This window comes from Barbus barbus (assembly GCF_936440315.1).
Source record: "Barbus barbus genome assembly, chromosome: 41".
Taxonomy (NCBI): domain Eukaryota; kingdom Metazoa; phylum Chordata; class Actinopteri; order Cypriniformes; family Cyprinidae; genus Barbus; species Barbus barbus.
The window spans coordinates 5930085-5956647 of NC_136719.1; the positions used below are offsets into that span (position 1 = coordinate 5930085).

A 26563-nucleotide genomic window follows, 5' to 3' on the forward strand; every position below is an offset into this window, starting at 1 on the left:
GAATACTTCTGTATTTTGAAGAGAAATTTAATTTTTTATTGTAAGAATGTAGGCCTTGTTAGATGTTCTGAGTTTTCTATGCAGTAGCTAATGTGCTTTGAGTGACTACTAGATGCTTCAATATTTATGTAATATGTAGTTCAAAGATCTGCACAAAAAGCGAGAAATATAAATATCAATAATAATAATAATAATAGCATTGATGACAAAATAGTATTAATGATAACATTTTTGTTAAATGTTATTATTTTATTTTATGTACAATGCATTAAAAAAGGTAATTAAAGAGTATAAAGCATTATAATTATGCATAATGTACGTTGTAATACATTATTTCTTGTTAATAATTATAACTGAATATAGTTTAACAATGAATTGATAAGTGTTATAATGTATTAACTGTACAATGCATTATAAGGCATAATTAATTATTTAAACTACTTTTATAATGCATTACCGTATTCATAAAGTCTACATAAAGGCTTTAAGTGTTACCAATATATTTCTCATTTTAATAAAGTCATAACTTCAAGCCTCCATTATTATTATATAACATAAAAAATATTTATTTTAGCATATCACCAAAAATATGAGACATCATTATCAACATAGTATTAATAATAGTTTTTTATTAATTCACTTTAAAATGTTTAATTATAATGCCAAATATAATTGAAATATTTTAGCATGTCAATACTGAAAACGTGACATAACGTAACCACTGATAATTACCAATAATTATAATATAATTAGTATCGCGGGTAATTTAAAATGACTTTTGTTGTTATTAATACAATTTATTTTTATTATTATTTCCTATATTATTATTATTAATATATTTCCTATTCTCATATATTCAGATCATAAGCCTGCATCATTTGAAAACACGAGACAATATAACCACTAGTAAAAAAAAATGTTTATTAATCTACAGCATAACCCTTCTGGGCAGAAATGGTAATTACATGACAGGTTGGTTAGCAAGAAAGGAAACTTAAGATTGGTTGAATTGGAATGGACTGAATTCAGTTTGCAAAGGGCTTGATAGGACACATTTCTCCATAGATTACATCTAAATTACGTTTCCTTATTATGAATTAAGTCTCCGGCAGGTTGAAACAACAGCAGCGAGAGCATAGGTCAGCTTCAGCGCACGATTCCAGCTCCATTACAAATGAATTATTGAGCTTATTTCCAGTAGGTTCATTGAAACAGACATTCATGATATTACAGTTGTACCTTGGACTGTTATGAGTTATGGCTCAGGTCATAGATTATGCCTCTTTCTCCTAATAACTTGCTTATCAACAGAACAAATATCAAGCTACAAGGAAGAGGAGTGTCTGGCACCGACACAAAGAAGCTGTATGTCTGTATTCCTGCTGTCAGATAAACCCTGTGAGGTTCTGTGTAAAGACCCTAGAAGAAGACAGTCCTGTTGCTTTCCACAATCCATTAGTACACACATACACAACCAATAACATAAGCCTTGAATTTACCCAAATAATGTAGATCAGTACTATGCCTGAGGAATTAGCCAATGTAAAGAAGCAGAAGCAAAAGGAGTTTAGAGACAATCCTTGGCACTGACTGTCTGAAAGAGTCGATCAAGCTTCCTTCAAAATCTTCAGAATCTGCAGAGATACATGATCATTAAACCTGTAATGCAGAAAAAAAAAAAACCTGGATACAGTGATTTGTTCAAATTAAAATGTACCTAAATTATTTTCATTACAACAATTATTACTGTGATGTATAATACAACTTTACTATTAAATGATACATTTTTGTTACTACATGAATTACAAAATCAATTATCCTTCTCTATTTTTATTTAGAGACAAACAATCAGCTCACTTTGTCTTTATCCACGAGAGTGTCACTTGTGGTCCTGGTCTTGTTCTCTTTCAAACAAACTTTTCTTGCTGGAGATACTCACATGTCTCAGATCCTGAGCATAAACAAATGAGTTATGAGAGAAAACATAGAGAAGACAATGTTCCATATTTTCAGCCTTTAACTCATCCAAGTCAAGTTTGGTGAGAATCTTCCACATTACACAACTGAAACACCAATGTGACACAGCAAGTCATCAGTGCCACAGACTGCAAACTGAACGAGAAACAAATATGGATGAAGAAAATGAAACCGGCTTTTTTACATGAGAAATCTAGTTGACTTCATCCATGACAACATGAAATGCTGTTTGAATTGCAGCATGCTTACTGTTAAAGATAAGAGTGTAATTTATAGTTCTGTACCGGATTGTTTGTTTAAAAAAATCTATTTGGGGGAATGGAAAAGGTTATGTGAAGATATATGGAGGCCATGAGTCATTACATAGACTGATTACATAAATCATGGTTCAAACCTGTCATTGGTGCAAATAATTACTCCAGATTCACCACATACATGACACATATTTGTGTGATGACTAACAAGGTCAAATGAGTGAACGAAATAGGTTCACTGCATAGTGAAATGCTGCCACCAAGCCAAAGCCTGGAGAAAAACACACTCATGATAAAATTAAAATCAAATAAAAACATAATTGGAAAAAGAAAAAGATAAAAGTAAGCTTATGCCTATATAATGCAGCACTTACCAAAGGACTATGAGATGATGAAGATGATGAGGAGGATGAGGATGACACAGTAAATGTTTTCTTCTGAACCCAGCGATTAATTCGATCAGAGATTCCCGAAGAAACGCTGCGAAATTCCTGAAACAAAGTAAATGTTATTTACAAATGATTGAATGGTCAGTTCAGATGAGCTCAAACAAGTGAATAAATAACCCGTTTATAAATAAATACACCCAGACACTGAAACGATCCTCACCTGTTTGGAGAACAAATGGCTTCTGTCAGATCCCTCCTGTTCTTTCTCAAACAGCTCCCTCTTCCTCGACACCTCGTCCGCTAAACACACGGTCTGGTGCACCACTGGGGATTTGGGGATTTCCCATTTCTAAAAGTTGGAAAGAGCAACAAAATACATTTCTCAAGCATGATTTTGTATTACATTCAGCAAAATCTGCATCCAGTAGATCTCAGGGGGGAAAAAAAGTGCAGAAAAGTGCTGTTCTTCCTTTGTATTTGTTGTTTTCCAGTGAAAATGTCCAAACACGATTAAATCAAGGTATATTTACTGGAGACTCTAAATGACTTAAGATATGTTTATGAGAAACTGATCAAAATGAAGAGTGTCACACATCTGTCAGTGGGAACAAAAAAAATCTATAATTTACAGATATTTGTTCAGATATCTGGCAGATCTTTGTTCTTGTTTTAAGCTCTTTTAATTTTGTTAAAGTTTTTCAGAAAACAATTTGCATATGAAGTAAATGCATCTTGATTTAAGAATGTTTAAATATTTGTATTGGAAAACAATATGCATTTTTGCAGTGCATTTAACATTTAATAGTTCCCAAATTTTTCTCTTTGATGCATTTAAAAAAAAAAATGGAAGATGTGGAAAAGTTTTTAGTCATTTCAGATTCAGACCTGTGAGGCTTGAGCCAGTCGTTCCATTTTCTCCTGAATGGAGCGAGATGATAACCTCTGTCGGGAGCTTGAGAAACAGCACAGACAGCAGTTAATTCAACACGGCCTTGTTTCACTGCTGCTGAAACAGAAACTATAGCTCACTGTAAATGCAGTAATACAGACGCACTCACTTTCTCTGAAATGGGGTCTGCTGCTCCTCCTCTTGTTTGGAGCTCTGTGGGTCAAAATATCCAGAATAAGCTTGAGAGTTCATATTGAGACTGGATTGAAGGTGTTTGTAGTAGATTTGTCTTTAATAGCTTTACCTTATTGGACTCAAAGGTCTTCGCTGCAATCCGCACACTTGCACTAAGGGATGAGATTGGGTGTTAATAGAAGGGAATACAGATTGTTGTAACTCATCACTGTAAAAGCTTAATTACATCAATTTTGAAATAAACAATGTCACTCATAATTTCATTTTTTTTTTTTTTTGAATTTTCATTAGAATTATGAGTGAATCTGATAATATTGTGGTCGGGGTAACATGCTATAATAAGGTTGTGTATGTTAATTAATGCAATAATGTAATAATAATTATTGATATATTTTAATGTTAATTTCTACATATACTAATACATTTTTAACTAAACATTGTACATGTTTACATTAGTTAATACATTATCTGCTAACAATGAACAATAATGTATTTAACTAATAATTAATAAATCAATTAATAATTTATGTCAAAGATAAGTCAGAGTTACCATATTCAGAAAATAATCATATATTCTTTAGGTCATTCATGGTACATAGAAAATGAAGCTAAAAGATCATATTTATTGAAAATGTAACTGCTTTGGTCAGAAGAACATAGCCCATTGTTAAATGTGAGTTGTGAACAATTGTTGAATTAAACTAAATTGTCATTTACAATTAAATTAAAATGTATTATAATTTAAATTTATATTAAATGCAGTTAACTGAACTTTAAAGTGCTTTTTATAAACTCATTTTATATGTAGTTTCATAATTACATTTTAAAATAAGGTTAAAATGGAATGGCAAATACACTTGCAATCATTTATGGTCAGCTAAAATGATTTAAATTGTATTTAATGTAAATCTTTTAACTTGACATTATTATGAAATTACATTATATTTTATTAAAGTGCACTTTTTAAAAATGTACTTAAGTGTGTTAAGAAACAATCATGAAAGTGAATTCTCTTTAAACACACTTAAGTGGGCTTATTTCATTAATATTATATTATATTATCTGCAAGTACATATTTAGAAAAATATATATTCTGTTACGATTTGAAGTACAAGTGCACATTTAGTACAGTTAAGCATATGTCTTTTTCCCAAAGGTAATACTTTTTAAAAAGTGAAGCAAAATGTCACACGCGCATTTCTTTTTTGTCTATGTGTGTTGATCAGTACCTTCTCTGTAGCGGCATGTTTCCTTCGTCCTTCTTCTTCATCATCTGAAATGGATAATGACACTGAGGCACAAAGATGTACTGTCTGTCTGTCTGTGTGTGTTTGTGTGTATGTGTTGAGATAGTCAAATCTTTAACAAATGAGTCCTGACAGAACATGGCATAAATAATAAAAGCTGTATGTGACATAGCACTTGAAGATTATTGACACAAGTAAATTTGAGAGTATAGTGGCTTGCTGTACTGTCCACATGAAATGCAAATGTTGACACTGTGCTATATAACATATTGACTCTCATACTTAATTAGCTCAGATGTATTTATGAAGTCAAACGAGAGCTTTACCCTGAAGGACATCGTTCTGGAGCTCTGCCGTATGAACGCAGGTTTCGCAGCTGGTTCGAAATTGCTCGGTGACCCATTTTCATGTCTCTGTGCACACATGCAAATAAAATAAGGCAGTAAGAGGAAAAACTGTAAGAGAATGCATAATGAATTACACAAGTATAATCAATCAATAAATGATGAAGCCTGTTTTAGATCTCTAGAACTGACTCAAATTATATAATAGAAATAGAAGTCTGTGTACAGAATGGGATTAAAGAGCCATTATAGGAATGACAAACATATTTAAACTGATTCAATGCAGTGCTTACCATTTCATTGTACTCATTTGTGAGAGTTACTAGTAATTTTTGGGTGCAAGTTGTTTCAAAGTCCTTACTTTTTTTGTGTACACTGTAAAAAAATGACTTAGAAGACTGTTTCAGTCTTTCCACTTCAAATTTCACATTTAATTCAATGCCGTTTTCGTAATTAATTGTGAAATTTACTAGCAATTTCTGAGTGAAAATTGTGTCAATGCAAATCCTACACCAACATTGTTTTTTTTTCAATGTACATGGTCTCCTTTATCCCCTTAATCATTTATAATATCTGTGAAAATGTGCTTTTTTTTGCCACAATAAAAACAGTAAATGTCATAGCGTCAATGTTCCTCTAGAGGGAGCCCTAACATAATTCTACTTTGGTAATGTTATGCTATTCTTTGAAGTACTATATAAATGCATTGGCATATATATATGTGAAGTGAAGTACATACGGCCAAGTATGGTGACCTATACTCGGAACTCATGCTCTGCATTTAACCCATCCGACGTGCACACACACAGCAGTGAACACACACACACCGTGAACACACACCCGGAGCAATGGGCAGCCATTTATGCTGCGGTGCCCGGGTTCGGTGCCTTGCTCAAGGGCACCTCAGTCGTGCTATTGAGGGTGGAGAGAGAGCTGGAGTTTCACTCCCCCCCCCTACAATCCCTGCCGGCCCGAGACTCGAACCCGCAACCTTTGGATTACGAGTCCGACTCTCTAACCATTAGGCCACGACTTCCCATATCTTCTTTGTGTAGGGAAACTGCTAAACAAGACAGCAGTGCTGTTAGTGTGAATCGTGGAAGTCTCACCTCTGCGTCCCCATTCGGTGTGGGGCTCATAGAGCCGGAGTGGGTGGGGCTGTGTGGTGACTCCGCCCTCGGGGACTGAGGGGGCGGAGACTTGGGGCTCAGAGGAGAAACCAGTCTGCTGGTTGCTGAGGGTGATGTGGGACTCTTATCAAAGGACATGGAGAGAGAGCTGATCAAAGAAAACAACAGCAGGATATAATTTGAGCAGGGCAAAGATTGTGCTTTCATTATCACAGTGAGCAACTGCAAACAAATCAATGTCTCCAGTGAGAGAAATAATGAAAGAGCTGGGTTTATTTGTAATGGGTAGAAATTGTAAATACCTCACAAACTTTCTGGATGCTTTTGAGGGGGGTTGGGAGTTGGTTGATGTTGAATCTGGGATCAGGCCTCCATTTTCTTGCTATAAAAAGACAAAAAATGGCACTGAGTATGTAAATGAGCCAAGCAGTATGATGTGATGGGAGAAATGTGTTTACTGGTATGTTGCTATACACCAGGGCTGTCCAAACTCGGTCCTGGAGCCCTGCTATACACCATGGTATAGGTATGCCAGTGTGCAGGACCGCTTTGTGATGGAAATGTGTCAAGATGAAGAACTTATTAAGTGGTGTTGTTGTTGGAAATTGTTCAGCATTATGCAAATGCTAACATTGTAAAATATAAATAATATTGGATAATTATAACTGTTTTCTATTTTAATATGTTAACATGTAATGTATTCCTGAATTTCCAGCATCATTACTCCAGTCTTCAGTTTATCATGACCATTCAGAAATCATTCAATTATGCTGATTTGCTTCATCAGTGATATTTTAAGGATTCTTTGATGAATGGAAAGTTCAAATAAACAGCATTTATATGAAATAGAAATCTAAATCAACATTATATTTATTATATATTATTATGTATTATATTACAATTATATCACTATATTATGTCTTTCCTGTCACTTTTGATCAATATAATGCACCCTTGCTCAATAAACGTATAAATTTTTACAAAACAAAAAACTATCCTTGAACTGTAGTGTAATTTTGTACTGTGATATAAGATTTGAGTCATGCTACCGACCTCTAATTTAAAATGTAAACATGGCTAGACAGCAAAGATATTGCTGAACAATTTATGAGAAAATTGTGTTTAAATTTAAATTCAGGCACTTCTGATTTTAGATCACTAATATATTTTTGTGACATATTGTGAATGGCAGATGTTGTAGATGCTGGTAACATTGCTTCGAACAAACATAAGCAGATAAATAATTACACTGAAATACTGCAGTTTCATTAAAAGGAACATTTTAATATATTGATTTTGCTCCTTTAACAGTCTTTCAGCATTGCTGTGTATTTAGGTTGCACTGGCTGAGAAGTGACGGCACACTTCAGAAGTGGGTCAAATGACTTCATGTTCTCTCATGTCTAGGTCCTTTAGGTGTGTGTAAGAAAGACTGGGCCTCCCGCAGTGCTTTCTCTTAATCCTGTAGATTATTAATTATACACTCTACGGGTGGTAACGAGAGACAGCTTCACAGCAAGCAGATGACCTCTGACCCCTAGCCACATGATGAAACCAGTCAGCTTTACACTGCGCAGGACTGACAACATAACAAAGAGGAGAGGATTTTATAATTAAGCCATTGCAAAACAAGTTCATTTAAACTTGTCTGCGAATGACAAAAACAATGAGACACTGCTGTCTACCATCGATACAACCTAACCGTTTCACTCTCACTGTCCTACTATATATAGCACCTAATGGGTAATGCTACAATGTCATTTGCAACATTAATGTTCCCCTGCTGTGAGAACTGATGCACAACCCTATCAAAAAACAAGATCCCAGTTCAGGTCACAGCCTTTGCAAAGAATATGCCATGCCAAAACATACAAAGTTTTAAAGTGGTTTATTTAAAGAAGTTACTCATAATTGCTCTTAATGGCAAAGTATTTGTTCTGCCAACAAACGCCAAACCATACCAAGCCCAACAGTATAACCATAATTGATGGATTTAAAATGCTCTTTGACACTGCACATTGATTCCAGGAGAGTCTGATGTTAACATGTTGTTAAGCCTACAGTGCTATGCTAATAAACATAAAAATTACAAAGCAAATGCAGATTGTGGGTGAAACAGTTTACTTTAGATTTTGTACTTTATTAAATATAATCTTTTTTTTTATATATATACTCAAAAAAAATCCATCCTGAAATCTCAAAGAGACTTTTTCTCTCCCTTAAAACAAGATTTGATCAAGTGGTGTTTTAGGAGATGTCATATATAGGTCATACGAGATTGTCAATGCCATGTTGAAGATCCAACTCTATGCATGTTCTTCCAAATGATTAAACATATTTTATTGGGCAGTTTTAAAGTATATATATATATTTTATGAAGTACACTTAGTAAGATGTTATCATATATTAATATTTAAAAATCATGTATAATTTTTAACTGCTGTATTTCTTTGTTTGCTTGATTTTATTTTATTTTTACGGAACTCTTGTATTATTGGCCATGAAGATGGCCTTAGCTGCTGACATGGCAATACAAATAAATTACTACTACTCAAAGTAAATAAATGAATAAAAACATTGTTTATTGTCTCCTGATGAAGCAGTTGGTAGATTTTGGAACCGATATTGGGGAACTAGCTCTAATATAGGGCCAAACTTCCAATGGGGCATCACGATGATTAAAATAAGACAAAACATGTAGTAAAATAAGTTAATGTAACTAAAAATAAAAAATGGTCTTATTTTAATTCACCCCAATTTTTTATGGAAAACCTGAATAAGTGATGTAGCCTAATTGATCTCAATCAATAAAATCCTAAAACTCCATGTGAAATTTTATAATCAATACACATTTTTCTAGTTATACCAAGATCTAAAATATCTTATTAGCTACTGTAAAAGATGTGGGTAAAAATAATTTTAAAAATCCAAGTAAATAAACTGGAAAATGCATGTCAGTTTATTGGTTAAATAGAGTGAAAACTTAAAGAACATGCAGCTTTAAACTTCTGTAATTCTCTTATTTAATTTAAAGAAAGTGAAAGTGTCTGGATTTTGAATATTTTTGTGGATCAATGTTTCCCAATCTTCCTGGAGGCACCCCAACAGTACATATTTTGGATGTCTTTCTTATTTGACCCATCCATTTCATGTATTGGAATCTCTACCAATAAGATGAGTTGATGCACTTGTGCTTTATTAGAACGAGTCTGTAATTGTGTAGTGTTGGGGTGCTTCCAGGAACAGGGTTGGGAAACGTTGTTGTGGACACTAGGGGAAATTAAAGTCAAAAAGGCTGAGAACCACTTCTCTAGTATTCAATGTTTAGTTGACCACAGCTATAACGGTCTGTTGTCTTCCTGAAGCTCACCTGTGATTCCTTAAAATTCTGAGAGTTGTCAGCTCTGTAGGTTTTGGACCACCTCTGCATCTCCTAAAAGCATCACATCACTGTAGAAGAGCTACTGTACATTGAGAATCCATGTCTTCCTACCTTCTCATGTGTCTCTGAGTCTTTGGAGTTGGTGGGAGGTTCTGCTGACATGAAGGTCTCCACGCAGCGCTGAATGTTCTTGAAGACTTCCTCGTCCTGCTGTTCCCCCAGCAGCTCCACATGGGGCTCCGCATCTGGGCCGGCCTCTTTGCCTCCATCATCTTCCTCCTTATTCTTCCTCAGGGTTTCAACGTGCCTCATCCTCCTCCTTTCATCACGGACTCGCAACATGTCCACAAAGTCCATCTGCAGCTGGGCCAGACCACCACCGGAGTCGCCAGCATCAGCAGGCCCGCTAACACTGGAAACATTATAGTAGTGTGTTTAACATGTTGTCATGTCATGTTAGTGTTTGAAGATTCATTTTAATGCATTCTTACTGGGGTTAAGACTTTGAGTGGTTAAAACCTTGTGATAAAATAAGTAAACGTGCAATATATGTGCAAACTGGATATAATGATTTGGACACTTGCGTGTTTATTGAAATGAAATGAAAATGTATTATAGTTTAAAGTTATATTAAATGCAATTACTGTATCTGAACTTCAGAGTGAAACATGAAATAAATATCTTGTAAATTAGTTTCTCAGGAAATAAAATTCTTATTTTGGGTCAAACTGCTTTCCTTGATAGACATGGGCAGTGTCCACATATGGTATTATGAGATCAAATTACAACATTACATGTAGACCATATTCATATTCACTTTTATGATACCATAAACCTTTATCTAAAGCTCTCTGAAGCACTCAGCTTTATGTTCTGTAAGATAAATTGCTTCACGCAAATGCTTAACACAAAATTTGCATTGAATTTGATATATATCACTGAGTCCTAAAGCCAATTACAGCTCTTAAGCAATTTGAAGAGGGAAGGGAAAGCATAAATACACCATTATTGTTGTCTGAAGTTGGGTTTTCTCTGTAATTTTGTCCGTTTTTGTTCTCGCACCTACTGGTTTGTGGTTCGGTCTCTTCAGTGGGACTTTCATCCGTGTCTGCTGTAGACTCCCTTGTCTTCCTCCTCTTCTCTCTCTCCACCTCTTCCTCATCCTCCACAGTCCACTGTCGAGCCAGCCTGAAGATCAAACACATCACACGTTTAAAATGCAGATAAACATATATGGTCTTCAGCATTCCAGTTTTCTGTGAACACTGATGCTGGTTGATAGATAAAAAAGATAGACTGTCTTATTCTATTGCATCCCCAAAATATAGTTTTGTCCATGCCTGAAAGATTTGAACTTTTGGCCACAATCACTTTCGATTTCTGTGAAAGCATTTTTCAAACTTGTTCTTGGACTGATTTAAAACTGTATTCACATGGAGGCAAAAGGAAAGAAATGGCAGGGATGTTTTGAGCTCCTCACTACTGAAACCTATCCTGTTAGTCTTTTTGAAAGTATAAGAAGATGCATTACGATCAAAGGTCTCGATGCTATATCCCAGAGGTGGACTATTGAATTTCAGTTTGAAAACAATGTTTCATTGTGCAATAACTGGTTTTTCAAGCTCTGTTTTGGTTAAAGGATACTCACTGCCTTGAGTCTGATAGCCTGGCATTACTTTCCATATGAGTGCATTACACTAGCTGTCAAAATAATCACAGCCCGCACCACAAACTCCTACTGCATGTCCAGTCCAGACTCATTTACTTTCAGTTTTTATTTCAGTCATAAAGTTGTCATCCAAAAATGCACATGATGATTGTAAATTACAACAATACACTGTAAGTGTTGCCCTGGGTGTTATATTCCTGAAGAGCTTTCTTGGTTGATTTGCTCATTCGAAAGTCTTAAGGTTTGATATTTTTCATTTACAAAATTTAGAGCGAAGAAATCAAAAAAGTAGAAACCCTAAAACATCATTTCTTTCCAGTTATAGTTCTGATATTTTTAAGTTAACGTGTCCATAGCATAAGCATCTATAACGTCGGTATAAACACTGACACCTGCGCTTCTGCAACCTGTCAGAAACCGCAGAACTAAATAAACGCTAAATGTACATTTATATCTACTTACGTTGACAAAGCAGACCAGTTTTTTCGGCTAATAGACATGATTTTTGTGTTGAACTCGGTTGGAGAGAGGTCTGTGGAGGTGTATGCAGTATCTCGCTCTTCCCTGTGTCTGTGTGCCACCTTTACCCCGCACCTTCACGAGCGCTTGTCACATGACCACCCATCACCTCCCGCCGCGCGCGCATCATACCTGTTCACTATTAACACACCATCACGTTAAAGCCCTTGAGCAGCTCTACAGCGTGTGCGGACGAAGAAGGAACATCTGCACATCTCAAAACTTATAATATCAATGTACAGAATTAAAAATGGGAGAGGTTGGTGGATTGGGGATGCAGAATATGTAAACTTAAGAAAGAAACCTCAAAACATGCATGTGTATGTTTTAGTTATGTGAAATGTCAAAAACCTGGAAGCTAAAATAAATGACCAGAAATGTAAATCTTAAAAAATATCTATTCTATTCTACATAATTTGGCTTGCATATTTTAGGACATTTTAAAATACATTAAGAAAACAAAACAAAAAAAAACATAATATTTTTAAACATTACATGTCTTAAATGTCAGTTTTTCAAAATTGAGATTTATACATTATCTGAAAGCTGAATAAATAAGCTTTGCATTGGTTTGTAAGGACTGGACAATATTTGGGACGAGATACAACCTTTTGAAAATCTGGAATCTGAGGGTGCCAAAAAAATTAAAATACTGAGAAAATCGCCTTTAAAGTTGTCCAAATGAAGATCTTAGTAATGCATTTTACAAATCAAAATGAAGTTTTTATATATTTACAGTAAGCAATTTACCAAATATCTTCATGGAACATGATCTTTACTTAATATCCTAATGATTTTTGGCATAAAAGAAAAATCAATAATTTTGACCCATACAATGTATTTTTGGCTATTGCTATAAATATACCCCAGCGAATTAAGACTGGTTTTGTGGTCCAGGGTTACATACTTATCAATGTAAAAATTGTTTTGTAATATCAGAAAGCTAAAAGCTGAATATATCATTAAAATAACTATTATATTATATTATATCTTAATATTTAATGTAGAATTATAAATCTGTCATTCCAAGTCAGTGACTCATTTACTTTAAGCAAACTTTAGCTACTTTATTAAAGTAGAATTTATCTACTTTAATCAATGATATCATTTACAGACATTGATATCTTCATTGTTAATAGGAAAAAAAATCATGCTGTGTCAACTCAGTCTTGAATCTAGTTTTGTCACATTATTTCGGGTAGCAGTGTAGATAGGGTGAAATGTGCTTGTTTTCAAAACAAAGTTACATTTTGAAACATTGTCTTACATGTGTTCCATAAGACATAAAATCAATACACTAGAATACAACATTTTAAATGAAGTCAAGCATACAGGACATCACTTTATGTTATTATTCACAGTGGTATTTGCTCTTCAGAATTCATTGAAGCTCAAAGGCTGGAGGTGTTTGCTTTATTCCCTGTGCCACACCTATAAGAGACAGCTAGACCTGCTGTACTTTGACCAGAATATATGAAAGACATAGTAGAATATCCAGTATACCAAAGGGTTTGGTCTTAAAGGACATAATAGGCAACTCCACTGGAATGACAAATCTGGTGGCATGTTTCCGCTATATTGTTTCATTTACAATTGCCTCTATATTCACTCATGCAAGTAGAGAAGAAAACATTCCAAGTGAGGAATGTCACAATGCACTTCAACTGTTAAACGTTAAATAAGAACGGCATGCAGAAGTGGCCTGAACACCCCACCCAATGCCAACACAGGGAAGACAGAGATATCCATTATGCAAATAAGGGTTGGAGTCCACTGTCTTTAGATGACAGCCTTAACGCTTCACTTCCTGAAAGAGCTCCTTATCTCATCATCTATGCACGATCTTATTCAATGGCAATTTAACCATTTGCATCAAATTGGACTAAACAAAGAAACACAGCACATCTGTTTAAATTCGTCAGGCACTTTACTGTTATATAGCATGCAAAAAGACGTTATCACACTATCCTGGCTGTGTTATTATACACTTTTTTGCAAGTACAATAACATACCTACATACAATTTGAATGAGCTTTTTTGTGCTTTTTATTTTATATGTTTAATTTCAGCACTGCAAGTCAGAATTATGAGCTTTCATAAACAATAATTCAAAGAAAACAATGCCAAACTGAGCATGGGAACCTTTTGGAAAGATTAAACATATATAATGTTGTACATCAACAAATATTACTCTTTGTTTATTCTCATAATGCATTGGTACGCCCTTCCACTGACTCTTCCTAATAACTGAATATTGACATAATAAAAGATAAACTAGGCTAGTAATTATAAAAAGTTAAAACATAAAAAGTTGGGTAATGACTTGCACCAATGTTGAGCAGTTGCAATGAACTACAATTGTCATATCAACAACATCTGAAATAACAGTATATCTTGTATTTAATGGTATATTTAGTATGTAACTCTAAACTTAACCCTTTTTTGTTGCCAAACAATGCGTTGCATAATCTTGAGTGTTGACTTTACTAGACTAGAGTTTTACTGGGTGGGGCCTTTTGCTGCATCAAACATCTTCTTTCTTCCCTCCATACCAGACATGGCCTCCACGTTCTTCCTCCAGTCGCTGTCCTCAACTGGCCTCTTCTGCAGAAAGAGGCAGACATGTTACTACATTACAGTAAATTACACTGAATATATATCTCTATACTGAATTTGGGTTTAGCTTTTTGGGTGATTCCACTTGAGTGAAAGATTTGAATGGAAAATAGATAATTTTTAAAGACTTGAGGTTCGCTGTTTCCCCACCACTGACAGAATTTTCCATCATTTACGAGATGGTAGGGGGCGCTATTGTACATCTTCTGAAAGCGTATTGAATGCCTGGATCAAAACACAATGAAGAAGAAGCAGAAACAAGCAATCGTATTTGTAAGCAGATCTATATGTAAAATAATGCGATCGTCAATTATTACACATTAGCAAGATGACTAGCCCCTGCTGGTGGATGTTGTAAATACACTGTATAGTTCTAAAAAGCATATTTCTGCATCAAAGGTCATTCAAAAGAAGCCATGTTTTCTGATGAAATGTATTAAAAGGTTTTGATAATCATAATCATTTTCAAAATTAATAATTGACTTTTCGCTTGCAAGTTCCTGACGTTGTGAGGATCTCGCTGGTCTTGGCACATTTTCAGACATGAACAATTCAATGGATTGTTAGTCGCAATGAAGCAGAAGTAGCGGCAATTCAAGTGTAACGAATCATGGAAAAAGAACAAATGTAGGGCGGGGACTTGGTTCTATGGATTGTTGTTGATTGGATGTTGAGATATGGGCGTGGCACTCAAATGAACGCAGGTGAATGGAACTTTTGATTTTGATTTAATGCCAAATTTAACTGGAGACTCGTCTAACTGGATCATTGAATCAGTAAGTTGTTTGTTGACTCGTGAACAACCCACAATTTGTGAATGAATCATTCAGTGCGATCTGCAATCCGATTCAGCACGTTCATTGAAAAGAATCAGCTCATTCACAAATCGGACATCGGACAGGATATCTTCTTTTATGAAATGTATAGTGGATTAAAAGGTTCAATATTATGCTTCGGAACATAGACAAGTAAAGTTCAAGTCAAAGGACAGATTCTTGAAAAAATGTTCAAATACTGGCCACTACTGGGTAATTGATGGCATGTGACTGAGGCAATTCAAAGAGATTGAATTGAAAGTAACATAGAACATCCATTTAATCTTCTGGGTTCACTACATTATTCAGGGTTTCTTTTCTCTGTTGTGTTGCGTTTCATCTCTAATCAAATAAATACAATTAGAAAAGGCCATTTCCATTGAATTCAGCTACACATCCACACAAAAGCTTTTCTAGTGTACCGTATTTCTGTTGTCCACTCTAGTGTTTGTCATACAACACCCAACCTGTATTATATTCAAGATAAACACTGACAAGAATGAACATTGTCACCGTTTGGTCTCTAAAATTGCCTTTTACTCCTCCGCTTCATATCCCATGAGCCTCTGCCTTTGAAACAGCTGCTGCTGGTGATGTCATCCTTCTCTCTGAGCTCTGTTAAGCTCTGAATAGTCAGGGTACATTGTTTCTTTTCGTTGCCTATTGTTTGATCCACAGGTTGTCCGAGTGCCAGTCCAGATAGAAGGTTAGCAATGTTAGTAATGTTTTCACTGGCATAACCTTGAGGGATTAACAGTTTTATCCCATTATCTTACATTGAACATTCCATAATGTTTCTACTTGTGTGGTTTTGTTTTATAAGGTTTAATTTGTATCGATATACCCATTTGGCATGGCTTGAATGGCTTGGTCATATAACTTTACGTGTTCACATGACGTCATACCTTCTCAGTATCCTCTTTCTTCACAGATTTTAGGTTGGCTCGTAGGTCCATTGAGACTTTGTGCTTTGAGCCAAGGAGAGATCGGAGGATGGCATCTGCTGAAACCCTCACCCTCCTCAGGGTGGGCCGCTTGAACTTCCCCCTCAGGTCCAGAACTTTAATGTTCAGGTCTTTAACCTATAGAGGATGAACAGTTGTTTGTTGAATTACTTATTACACATCTATAAGCATAATGACACATTAAGGCTTTGTTCCAAAAGCTAGTGTGCTTACTACATAAATAGCATTCTCCTGCTACCTCGGCATAATATGAAAGGTTAATCCAAAAGGTAGGCAACATCATACCTTCCAGGTTCAAGGGTAGCATTGCATTCCTGCTTCTGAATAGGCCTACTTACCTATTATAACCTAGGTGAAAAACAATACGTGAAATAAAGAGTATTTCCGAGATCATATTCATTAAATAGTAGACTGATACCTGAAGCGGTGCAACTGACGCCGTAAGCGACAGTAGCTGTTTCCATCTGCCTATTTTTATGTGCATTTTGGGACATCGCATTAAAAAAATGCTGAATGGAGATGCAAGATATGAATAGATTCTAAAAAAATGCACAAAAAAAAACATATGTGCTCAGCTGAGTTGGATACATGTTTTATCCAATAATAAAAATGTGCATAAATTACGATGGAAACACATTTACCAAATAAATTATTATTATATATAAGAAAGACCCTGCAGTGTTTTCTCCTACTGCAATAAATTACATTTTTCTTACTGATATTTGGCACCAGCTTATCAGAAATTGATGATTTGTTCTCTTCATCTCACTGGATGGAAACGGTGATTTATTTGCAAATGTTTAATGCAATATTCCAATTTTGCGCATAAGATAATTTTGCAGCTTTGGATGGAAAAATAGCTAGTGACAACATGATGAATGTAGTACATCCGGATTAAATTCATACTACACACATTCATACTAGTACTGTAGTACTCACTATGCCATTTTGGATGATTTAGTTTTGGAGAAGGCAATGCTATAATGCACTGCAATGAACAAATCCATTCAAAACAGCAAACTAAGCAAGAGAAATGTCAATTCTGAGCAAACTTCTTTCAAAAGTGAACAGTATATCTAAATACATTTCATAATAATTTAAATGTGCTATTTTAGTTAATATTTTTGTGTACTTTGATGAACTTTTAAGATGATTAGAGTGCCATGTTGTTAGCTTAGCATCATGCTAATGCCAAACTGTGACACACAGTTGTCGTCTGTTTACATTGTTCCTAATTAGGTTCCATTTAATTATGTTCCCTCAGAAGGCAGTTGCCTATATAGGGAGTCGCCAGCAAGCTAGCTCACATAGTTTTGGAACAAAAGGTGGAAAATGTCTTCCACGTTTTAATGAAATCGCAGTTACTCAGAACTGCACACTAATATTAGAATCCTACAAATAGAGCAGATGAAGACAGCAAGTTGTGGCATTGTCCAGCTGGTTATTAAACTATGGCTTATGTGGATTTTCATACCTCACGCTTATTCAGTAAGACTTTGGCTTCAATATCATAGCGCTCCTCATCCACCACATCAATCTTAGCATGAAGCTCTTGACAGAGTTCCTAAAAGAGACAGAAATGTTAATCAGGAATTCTTTTTGATGTGAATGCGTATTATATTAAACAGGGTGCTAACAACAACTAACAACAGTAAAGCTCAACCAAAAGATCTTTTGTTATAAGAAACCAAATATCATATGGCAATTTTCCTAGTTATCATTTTACTCAAACATAATGCCCATGGTTGGCTATTTACATTGCAGTTAATCAAATTAAGACAGACAGGCATAGGGCAAGGCATTTGCATCAGCCTTATGAAAGCTAATATGAAAAATAATAGGCAGAGTGGCGCAAGCGGCAGTGATTGCAACATTAGGTGGACTTCATCTGAAGAACCCTTACCTGAAGCTCAGCGAATGACATGCCCTGTGTCTGCAGAGGAGGAACTTTCTCCATCAGATACCTCTGCTTCTCCTCCTCTTTATCCAACACCTCCTGGTCCAGCTCCTCCTTGGCTTTGGCCACCATTAAACTCTGACAACACAGAACTGTATATCAATGGGACTGTTCCAATATCCACATTTTTGGTCTTTGCTTATGACCAAATGTTCAAGTGGGAATGGAGAACATTTAAATACCTGATGGACACACTTACAGTGTTGTAAAAATACACGTTTTTATCAGAGCTTTATTTACACATTTTGGTTTTCTACATTTGCACTTCAAAATGAACTTATTATTGTCTGTTTAGTATACCTAACAGAAGACACAGTGTGTTAATTGTGGTGCTTCTAATTAACTGATAAAAAGCAGTTGCAAGCATTTACTAGCAGATTATATGTAATAGCCTAATTAATTTGATGAATGATGGGATATGCTTAGCCTCAAATACTGCTCTGAAGAGGATTCAGTGTCTATTCCTTGTCATTTATTCAGTCCTGGGACAGTCTTGCACACTTAGTTACTCTCAAGACTCCAAGTGTAGAGATTGGAACAGGCCCACCATTGTTTTAGACACATTTCTGCCATCTAGGGGTGTGTTATTGAATAAAAAAATACTATAGTTTGAATTAGTGTTTTGAACAAACCGCTTACCTCGAAGTATTACAATTTGCATCATAATTCTTGAATCTCAAATAGTGCAGCTTGTTAAGTGGGGCGAATTATACAATGTAAATGTGCCGCAAACCAACCTTCAACATAAGCTTTCTTGAGGCGGAGATCTTGGATTTCCTCTGGGACAGAAATGTGAAAGTTATGACACAGTACAGATGATCAATAATCAAAGTTTTAGTTATTTTATTAGAGAAAATAATGCATAACTTACCTCTTGCCTGAAAATACAGCATACAATGTACATTAGTATATACTGACAACGTATTACAAGATATTATTGTTAGAGAGCCACACTTACCCTTGTTCAGGCATCTTGGCAACTAAAAGAGAGCAAAATCATTTTATTGAATGTTTTCTAGATGTATTTGACACATGAAATCAAATTTAACTCAGTACTCCCACTGAATTCCCACTGAATGAATTTATGAAGACATCACGGCCACATCCTGTCCTCCTCTGACCCACTCACATTTTCTGCATATCTCTAGTCAGTGACCGAAACGCCCCTTAAACAAAGTCATGAGTGATCCTACTACTTTCTCAGCTGGATTAACACAAAGAGCAAGAATTTGGACTCTTCCGGTTCCACAAATAGAAAGTTATCTTAAGAGATAAAGCATTTGATGAAGAGTGAATTTTGGGAGAAAAAAATAAATAAATAATAAAATAAAGTAAATGCTTGAGGTTGCAAGAAAATTGTCACTTACTCACAAATATCAACACAAAAGTAAAAAAAAAAAAAAGACAATATTGTAATATTTCATTTAGTATGGTATAATATAATAATATAGTACATAAATTCTCCAAAACCGAATGTCTTATGTAAGTTAAATATTATATTACATTACATTTTAGATTCTTAAACATTTCATTTGCAGAAAATATTCACAATAAACAGTAGTCCTACTCTTGACGAGTTACATCAACTTACATCAAACTATTAATTATGTTAAATTATATTTCTCTAATGCATCATAATAACCCATATAATTGCCTGACCATTATGAAAGACTTTATTAATTATGAAAATGATAAGAAATTCAGGATGAAGAACACTGAAGTCTAGAATACAGAATAATGTCAAATTAATGTAGAATGTAGAAAAAATGTAGAATAAAATATCTAAATATAGAAATGTATACAAAAAAAAACAACAACAACTAAATTTACATGTAATTTTTCATGAAATATACTGTTTAAAAGTCTATTGTGATCAGCAGATTTCCCATCAGTACAAGCATCTTACCTTACAGTGTGTTTGTAGTTTGTATTGTGTTGTCCTCAAACTGATAATTGATAACAGAATAGAGATGTGCTCCCTTATTTAACCCAGAGCATCTCTGTATCTCTAATCTGTCAGTGGAGGATATTATTAGAGCACAAATCTTACACTCTCTCTCTCTCCTTGTCTGTCCGTGTCTCACACATTAGGTTCATCTCATGGCTCCACGGCTCTTTACTATCTGTCTGTCTGCTGTGCCAGTGGACCATCACTGGTCAGGTTTATCTGCTCAGAGCCGATTCGTCTGCTATGCTGTGAAATGTCAATATACAGTGGCTCCAAAAAGTATTTGGACACTTAAGCCATTGTTAATGATGGAGTGTCATTGTATTAGATATAGAACATCAAAACAAATGTTGCTAAAGCTTTTCTCGGGACTAACACCGCTTTTCTAAAGCATTTTACTCGCAGAGATTTTTCCTCACATGTGCTCTGTTGGAATAACCACAGGTGTAGATCATTACGTTAACTATCAACATGAGACAGTAACATCTGGCAACCAAAACAAATGGCAGAATTAAAGGAATAGTCAACACAAAATATGAAAAAATGCTGAAAATGTAGTCACCCTCAGGTCATTCAAGATGGTAGTTTGTTTCTTTGTTGGAACAGATTTTGAGAAATGTATTATTACGTCATTTGATCATCAATGGATCCTAAATGGGTGCCGTGAGAATGAGAGTCCAACTATCTGATAAAAACATCATAATAATCCACAATTAATCCGTCCTGTGAAGTGAAAAGCTGTGTGTTTGTAAGAAACAATCCATCATTAAGACAAATTTTACTTTAAACTGTCACTTCTGGCCAAAATATGAATCCATAATCCATAAACTTCCTCCAGTGAAAAAATCCATCTCCTATTTTTTCCTCTCACATCAAAATCCACCCATATATTTGTTCAGAACTTTTTTGGACTGTTTTCACTTGTAAGCGGTGCTTGATCCGTGCATATGTCATTGGATTCAGACCAGACTATTTTTTATTTATTTATTTATTTATTTTACTGGAGAAAGCAGATTGAGGACTTATGTTTTAAATGGACAGTTTGAAGTTAAAATTGTCTATAATGATGGAATTGTTTCTTACAAACACACAGCTTTTCACTTCATGAGATATTTAATAGATGGACTGGTATGGTGTGGATTACTTGTGGATTATGGTGATGTTTTATCAGCTGTTTGGACTCTTATTCTGACGGCACCCATTCACTGCAGAGCATCCATTGGTGAGCAAGTGATGGAATGCTGCACTTCTCCAAATCTGTTCTGATGAAGAAACAAACTAGAATCTTGAATGGCCCGAGGGTGAGTACATTTTCAGCAATTTTTCATATTTTGTGTGGACTATTCCTTTAATTCTGACATTAGAATTAATCTGGTTGCCAGATAGTGGATCCATTGGTGAGCAAGTGATGCAATACATTTATAATAAATGCTTACATTACAGTTCACTTAAGAAAGAATGTTTCCCTCTGGGTGTGTGTGTGGTGTTGTGATCCGTCTGTCTGTCTGCAAGTGTGTGTTTTAAATCCAGCACCTGTCGAGCAGCAGGGCCACATTCCTCTCCTCACAGATCCCCCTGCAGCGCTGAAGCATCTCACCCAAACCCTGATCCACTCATGCTGACCTAGAAAAACACTGACACAGCACTCACTGAATTTGAGCAATTACTATGAATATGTATTTTTGGAATAGTCCAGTAAAGATGCCTGAAGAAGACGAGACAGCACGGGTGAATGTGGTATTTTTTTTTAATTAGACATCATCATATTTCCCCAGTTGATTGATTACATTAAGAATTGCAAAAAAATAAATTATATCACAAGTTTTCAAATGTTATGTTTAAATATGCAAATGTGGCATTATCTAATTGAGTATGCACTAATCTGCATAATTTTCCAGAACAGAAATCTGAACATTGGGTAAAGCGAGGCTCAAAATTCTTGTTTAATTTTGTCGACATGCATTGGAAGTAAAGTTTTTTAGAATTTTAGAAATCTGTTTTACCACTTTATAAATCTGAAAATACTGTCTCCATGTTTTAGGAATAAAAAGTTGTTTAAAATCAGGCAATTGATATCTGGACAAACTCCTCTGTAAAACCTTCAGAATATGAATACAGCTGTGAAGTATATAAATATGGTGTATGTAAATGCTGCCGAAATGGAGATTTCTGACTGAAAACTGAAAAGATGAAGACTGAAAAGATTAGTGTGTACAGTCGCAAATATAGATAAAGTGCAATAAACAGTGAATAATACAGTATATTTTGGATGTTTTCTTTCCATTAGTTTGAAACAACATGCTATGAAAAACCAAATAACCCAAAATCTCCAAACTAACCAATGTATGAAGAATGAATGTTTTTGCCTGTCATGCCTCATCATCACATTTCAGTGTTGGTTTTATGAAGCCACTTGTTACAGTGGCCTGTAACACTAGACCTGACCTTAGATCAACAAACCAGTGTTTTCATCACATAGGGGCAATGTTATAAAAATATATTTAGACCAATGTCAGACTGACGTCATACAACAGCAGCCGCACTCAGAGAAGCCAGAGAATCAGTCATTCATTCAGTCTTACTGTGTACCAGAGAACCTACAGCAGGGCTTTATCTAGCTGGATCATGTCAACAGATGCTTCTCTGTAGGTGTTGTTTCACCCTCAAAAAAAAAAAAAAAAAAAAATTTATATATATATATATATATATATATATATATATATGTAATGTGTATATATATAACATATATATATATATATATATATATATATGAATGTAATGCAATATATATATATATATATTACATTACATTCGTCATCCTAAACATCAGTCCACATGATTTTTGAGTCAGTCTGCCCTCTGCTGGATATCTATATGCGCTGTCATCCAATCAACTGTGACTTTTTTAAATGTATTATGTAACTCAGGGACTCCCAAACTCTTTTTCAGTGAAACTCTTTTGATCTAAAATATTGATTTGAAGTACCCCTGAGATTTTAAGCTTTAAAAAAAAAATGAAGGCTACCAATGCACTAATTAGGTCTAACTTTCCATTTATACATATATCACCATACATTTTAATAAGTTCACAGTCTTAGTATTAAGTTTTAAATAGATAGCGGTTAAAATGTGCTGCTTTAGTTTCCTAGAGGATTTGCACTTTATTGACAGAGATCGTTCAGCAAAGTATCTGTTTTCTGTTTATTAAACACAAGAGCAGCATGTTTAAGAGGCGCGCAGAATTCATCAGGCTCACACTCGTCTGCTATTTTAACACAGTTTACACAAACATGGTATCTCTGCTCCTCACATGCCTCTGTCAATGACGCACACAACCTTCTAGAATGTGTCTAGAGAGAGACGGGACAACCACAGTTCCTGAACTGCACATTAACCTGAACTTTTAACTTCTTCTATGAAACACAAAAGAAGATACTGTGAAGAAAGTTGGTAAAAACTGAACAATCTAAGAAAAAAAGGTACAAAAGCTTTTCAAAAGGTACACATTTGTACCTTATTTACCCCTAAAAGATGCACGGTAGTTACCTTAAAGTTACATAGTAGCTAAATGGTTCATATGTGTACCTTTTGAAAAGGTAACATACCAATGGCACATTTTGGACAAAAAAAACATAATTCAAATTAATTCATTGTAGATGGATGTGCATATATGAGCATCCTTCCTGCAGCGTTTATTATCAGGGCTCAGCTGTTGAACACAATTCACATGGCTCTATTACTGCAGCTCATTTCTCTCGTGACTCGTGAGTGTGTTTGAGCGTGAATCCATATCCATGCAGTCTGACAGCCACCGTGTGCCGCCTCTAACCCCATTAAAACCACAGCGACACACCTTTTGGAGAAGACGCCACAACATGTCCAGGTGCAGACCGAAGCATTATGTAACTGCGAGAGACATTCAACAGGAGTCAAATAAGGCAACCTTATTCACTCTGAACAATCAGACAATTCCATTATGACATAATATTATTAGAGTAAATAAATAACTACACATTTATAGCTCTTATCTACTTCTGAAGGACTTGTGACGGAGTAAATTAAAGCTTAGCAGCCTCTACAGAACAATCAGTGGCCTGTATTTTGGTCTAACTACAGTTCAACACTATACACACACTCAAAGAGGACTTTATTCTGAAACTGCTGTGCACAAGCCATTGCGTACATGTGGTGAGGTCCAGCAAGCTGTAAGGAAGCTGCCAGACTTCTGAGTCATCTCAAGACTGTGGCTTTTTTTAACAGAGCCTCCTCAGAAGCTCCGGCTCTGGGGTTTTCCACACACACACAATCTGCCTTTTATTGCAAGGCTACAGGCACAGCCCAGGGCACCGAACAGCCTGGAGATGAGACCAGAGCTATTCCTGTAGACAGTCGAATAATGCAGTCTTCAATGCTGCCTATACATACTCAGTTAGTAGAAGGTCACTTCACTTAAGTGCATTGGTTAATTTGGAACAGATTGCAAAGTCATAATCGCAGAGTCATACGAATAGAGTTACAGACACTGATGTGTTTGTTGATGTTTTCAGTTCTAGTATTTCAACCAACAGCCATCCTGAGTTTTTGTCGGACATGTAAACATGCGTGAGGGGTGAATTGTTTGATTTGTTGGGTGTTATAAAACATAATGGAGGCGTTAGGAGCGTCAAAGTGTTCATTATACTTATTTTACAGAATTCAGTTTTTTTTAGCGTCTTAAATTATATGTTAAAAATGACTGTGAATTTAATGGAAAAAAGCTGTAAATGCTACAGTAAAAACCTGTTAAATGGTTAAAAGTAAATTCCCCTACTATATACGGTGCAAAACTGTATTGGACATTACATTTTACGGTAGTATTTTTGGAAGTGAAAAAGTATGTATAATTTACAGTGAATAAACATAAAATTGAATTAAATAATTGAAGGATTTTATTCAATAATTTATCCAATAATTGATTTAATTGACATTCCCAGAATTCCCTGCGTTACATTTCAAATTTGATGGGTTTTTTGTTGTTGAAATAACTATGTTTCTTCTTAGTTTTTTCTTATCAGTTTTGAACATTAGGGTTGTATGTACCTAATGTTGTTAAATTAATGTTTCTTGCATTGTTTCAGTTTCATGTGTGTTACCATGATGGTGTTTAGTGTTTGTGTGAATGACACGTGCATCTTCTATATATGTTATTATTTAAAAGCTGCTTGTGATGGGCTTTGGTTCATCATGTGACTTTCTCATCACCACCTGCTTTTGGTGGTTATCAGTGTTTTACAATGGTACAAAACAGTTTTCAGGTTGGTATATTAACATTATATCAGTTAATTAAATTACGGTATTTAACTGTAAATTTAAGTTAAATCTGTAAAACCTAAAATGTTGCTACCGTATTTTTAATGGTAAAATTCCAGCAACCACAGCTGCTGTTTTTTTTTTTACCTTAAATTTTACAGATTTTTTTTACAGTGTACTCAGAGACTGACATGATTGGTTTGTCAAACATTTTTACATTCACCTGTCACAAATTCATTGACTGTTGAAAATCAAGTTCTTTTTTTTTCCCCAGGAAAGGATTATGCACAAACTTGTTTAATTGTCCCTTATAACAAAGATATTTTAAACCAATGGAAATGCAGATCCTGTTGTAAATAATAGTGAAATAATAGTGAAAAGTTACTAGAAATTACCTGTTGTAAATAATAATGAAAAATTACCCCTAGCAGATATATATATATATATATATTTATGTATGTGTGTGTGTTTTAATATATTTTTTCTTATATTTTAATATTTCTAATATTCTGATTCAATATCGAAAACAGTTGTGTGGTTGAATTTTTTTGTGGAAACAGTGACATTTTTTCAGGCTTCTCTGATAAGTGGGAATTTTGAAAGATCAGCATTTATTTAAAATAGAAATCTTTTCTAACTATTCAAATGTCTTAAGTTGAATGTTTGCTGAATATAAGTATTAATTGTGAAATGCATATAAATATAAATTGCATATTTAAATAAAATATATAATTAGAAATTTAAATATAAATATGCATATACCTAAAAATGCATATTTAAACATAATTATATATTAATGGTATCTGTCGTTCTCAAAATCTCTATTTGTTGATAAATATCTGTTGCTACGTTTAATATGAAACATAGTTTGTTTATATCATATATCTTTTTAACTGTTATATGTACGGTGGCCGAGAAGTGCAAAACAAATCACGATTCTGAAAACAAAATAAATTACAAACGCAAATGCAAATCTAA

General features: G+C 34.7%; 2 protein-coding genes across 4 annotated transcripts; both read right to left on the reverse strand.

Moving 5' to 3' along the window:
- Positions 1 to 901: 901 nt before the first annotated feature.
- Positions 902 to 12155, reverse strand: LOC306860393 (uncharacterized protein). 2 transcript variants are annotated; one of them, XM_079402065.1, is made up of 14 exons: positions 11939 to 12155; positions 10870 to 10995; positions 9919 to 10219; positions 6728 to 6807; positions 6405 to 6573; positions 5278 to 5364; positions 4934 to 4977; positions 3814 to 3856; positions 3679 to 3722; positions 3506 to 3572; positions 2841 to 2969; positions 2606 to 2722; positions 1858 to 1951; positions 902 to 1659 (listed from the first exon to the last, which is right to left on the reverse strand). In XM_079402065.1, exons 1-13 carry the CDS (start codon positions 11974 to 11976, stop codon positions 1880 to 1882), a joined length of 1317 nt encoding a protein of 438 aa, XP_079258191.1. In that variant the 5' UTR covers positions 11977 to 12155; the 3' UTR covers positions 902 to 1659; positions 1858 to 1879. The 2 variants fall into 2 exon arrangements, with proteins under 2 accessions (XP_079258191.1, XP_079258192.1); XM_079402066.1 differs by having other exon boundaries at positions 902 to 1634; positions 11939 to 12059.
- Positions 12156 to 13906: 1751 nt separating this feature from the next.
- On the reverse strand, positions 13907 to 20564 carry LOC306860362 (troponin I, slow skeletal muscle-like). 2 transcript variants are annotated; one of them, XM_079402024.1, is made up of 6 exons: positions 20227 to 20564; positions 19086 to 19127; positions 18295 to 18426; positions 17866 to 17955; positions 16332 to 16508; positions 13907 to 14599 (listed from the first exon to the last, which is right to left on the reverse strand). In XM_079402024.1, the coding sequence occupies exons 2-6, from the start codon at positions 19092 to 19094 to the stop codon at positions 14495 to 14497; spliced, it is 513 nt and encodes a 170-aa protein (XP_079258150.1). In that variant the 5' UTR covers positions 19095 to 19127; positions 20227 to 20564; the 3' UTR covers positions 13907 to 14494. The 2 variants fall into 2 exon arrangements, with proteins under 2 accessions (XP_079258150.1, XP_079258149.1); XM_079402023.1 differs by lacking the exon at positions 20227 to 20564 and adding an exon at positions 19301 to 19484.
- Between the last annotated feature and the right edge of the window lie 5999 nt (positions 20565 to 26563).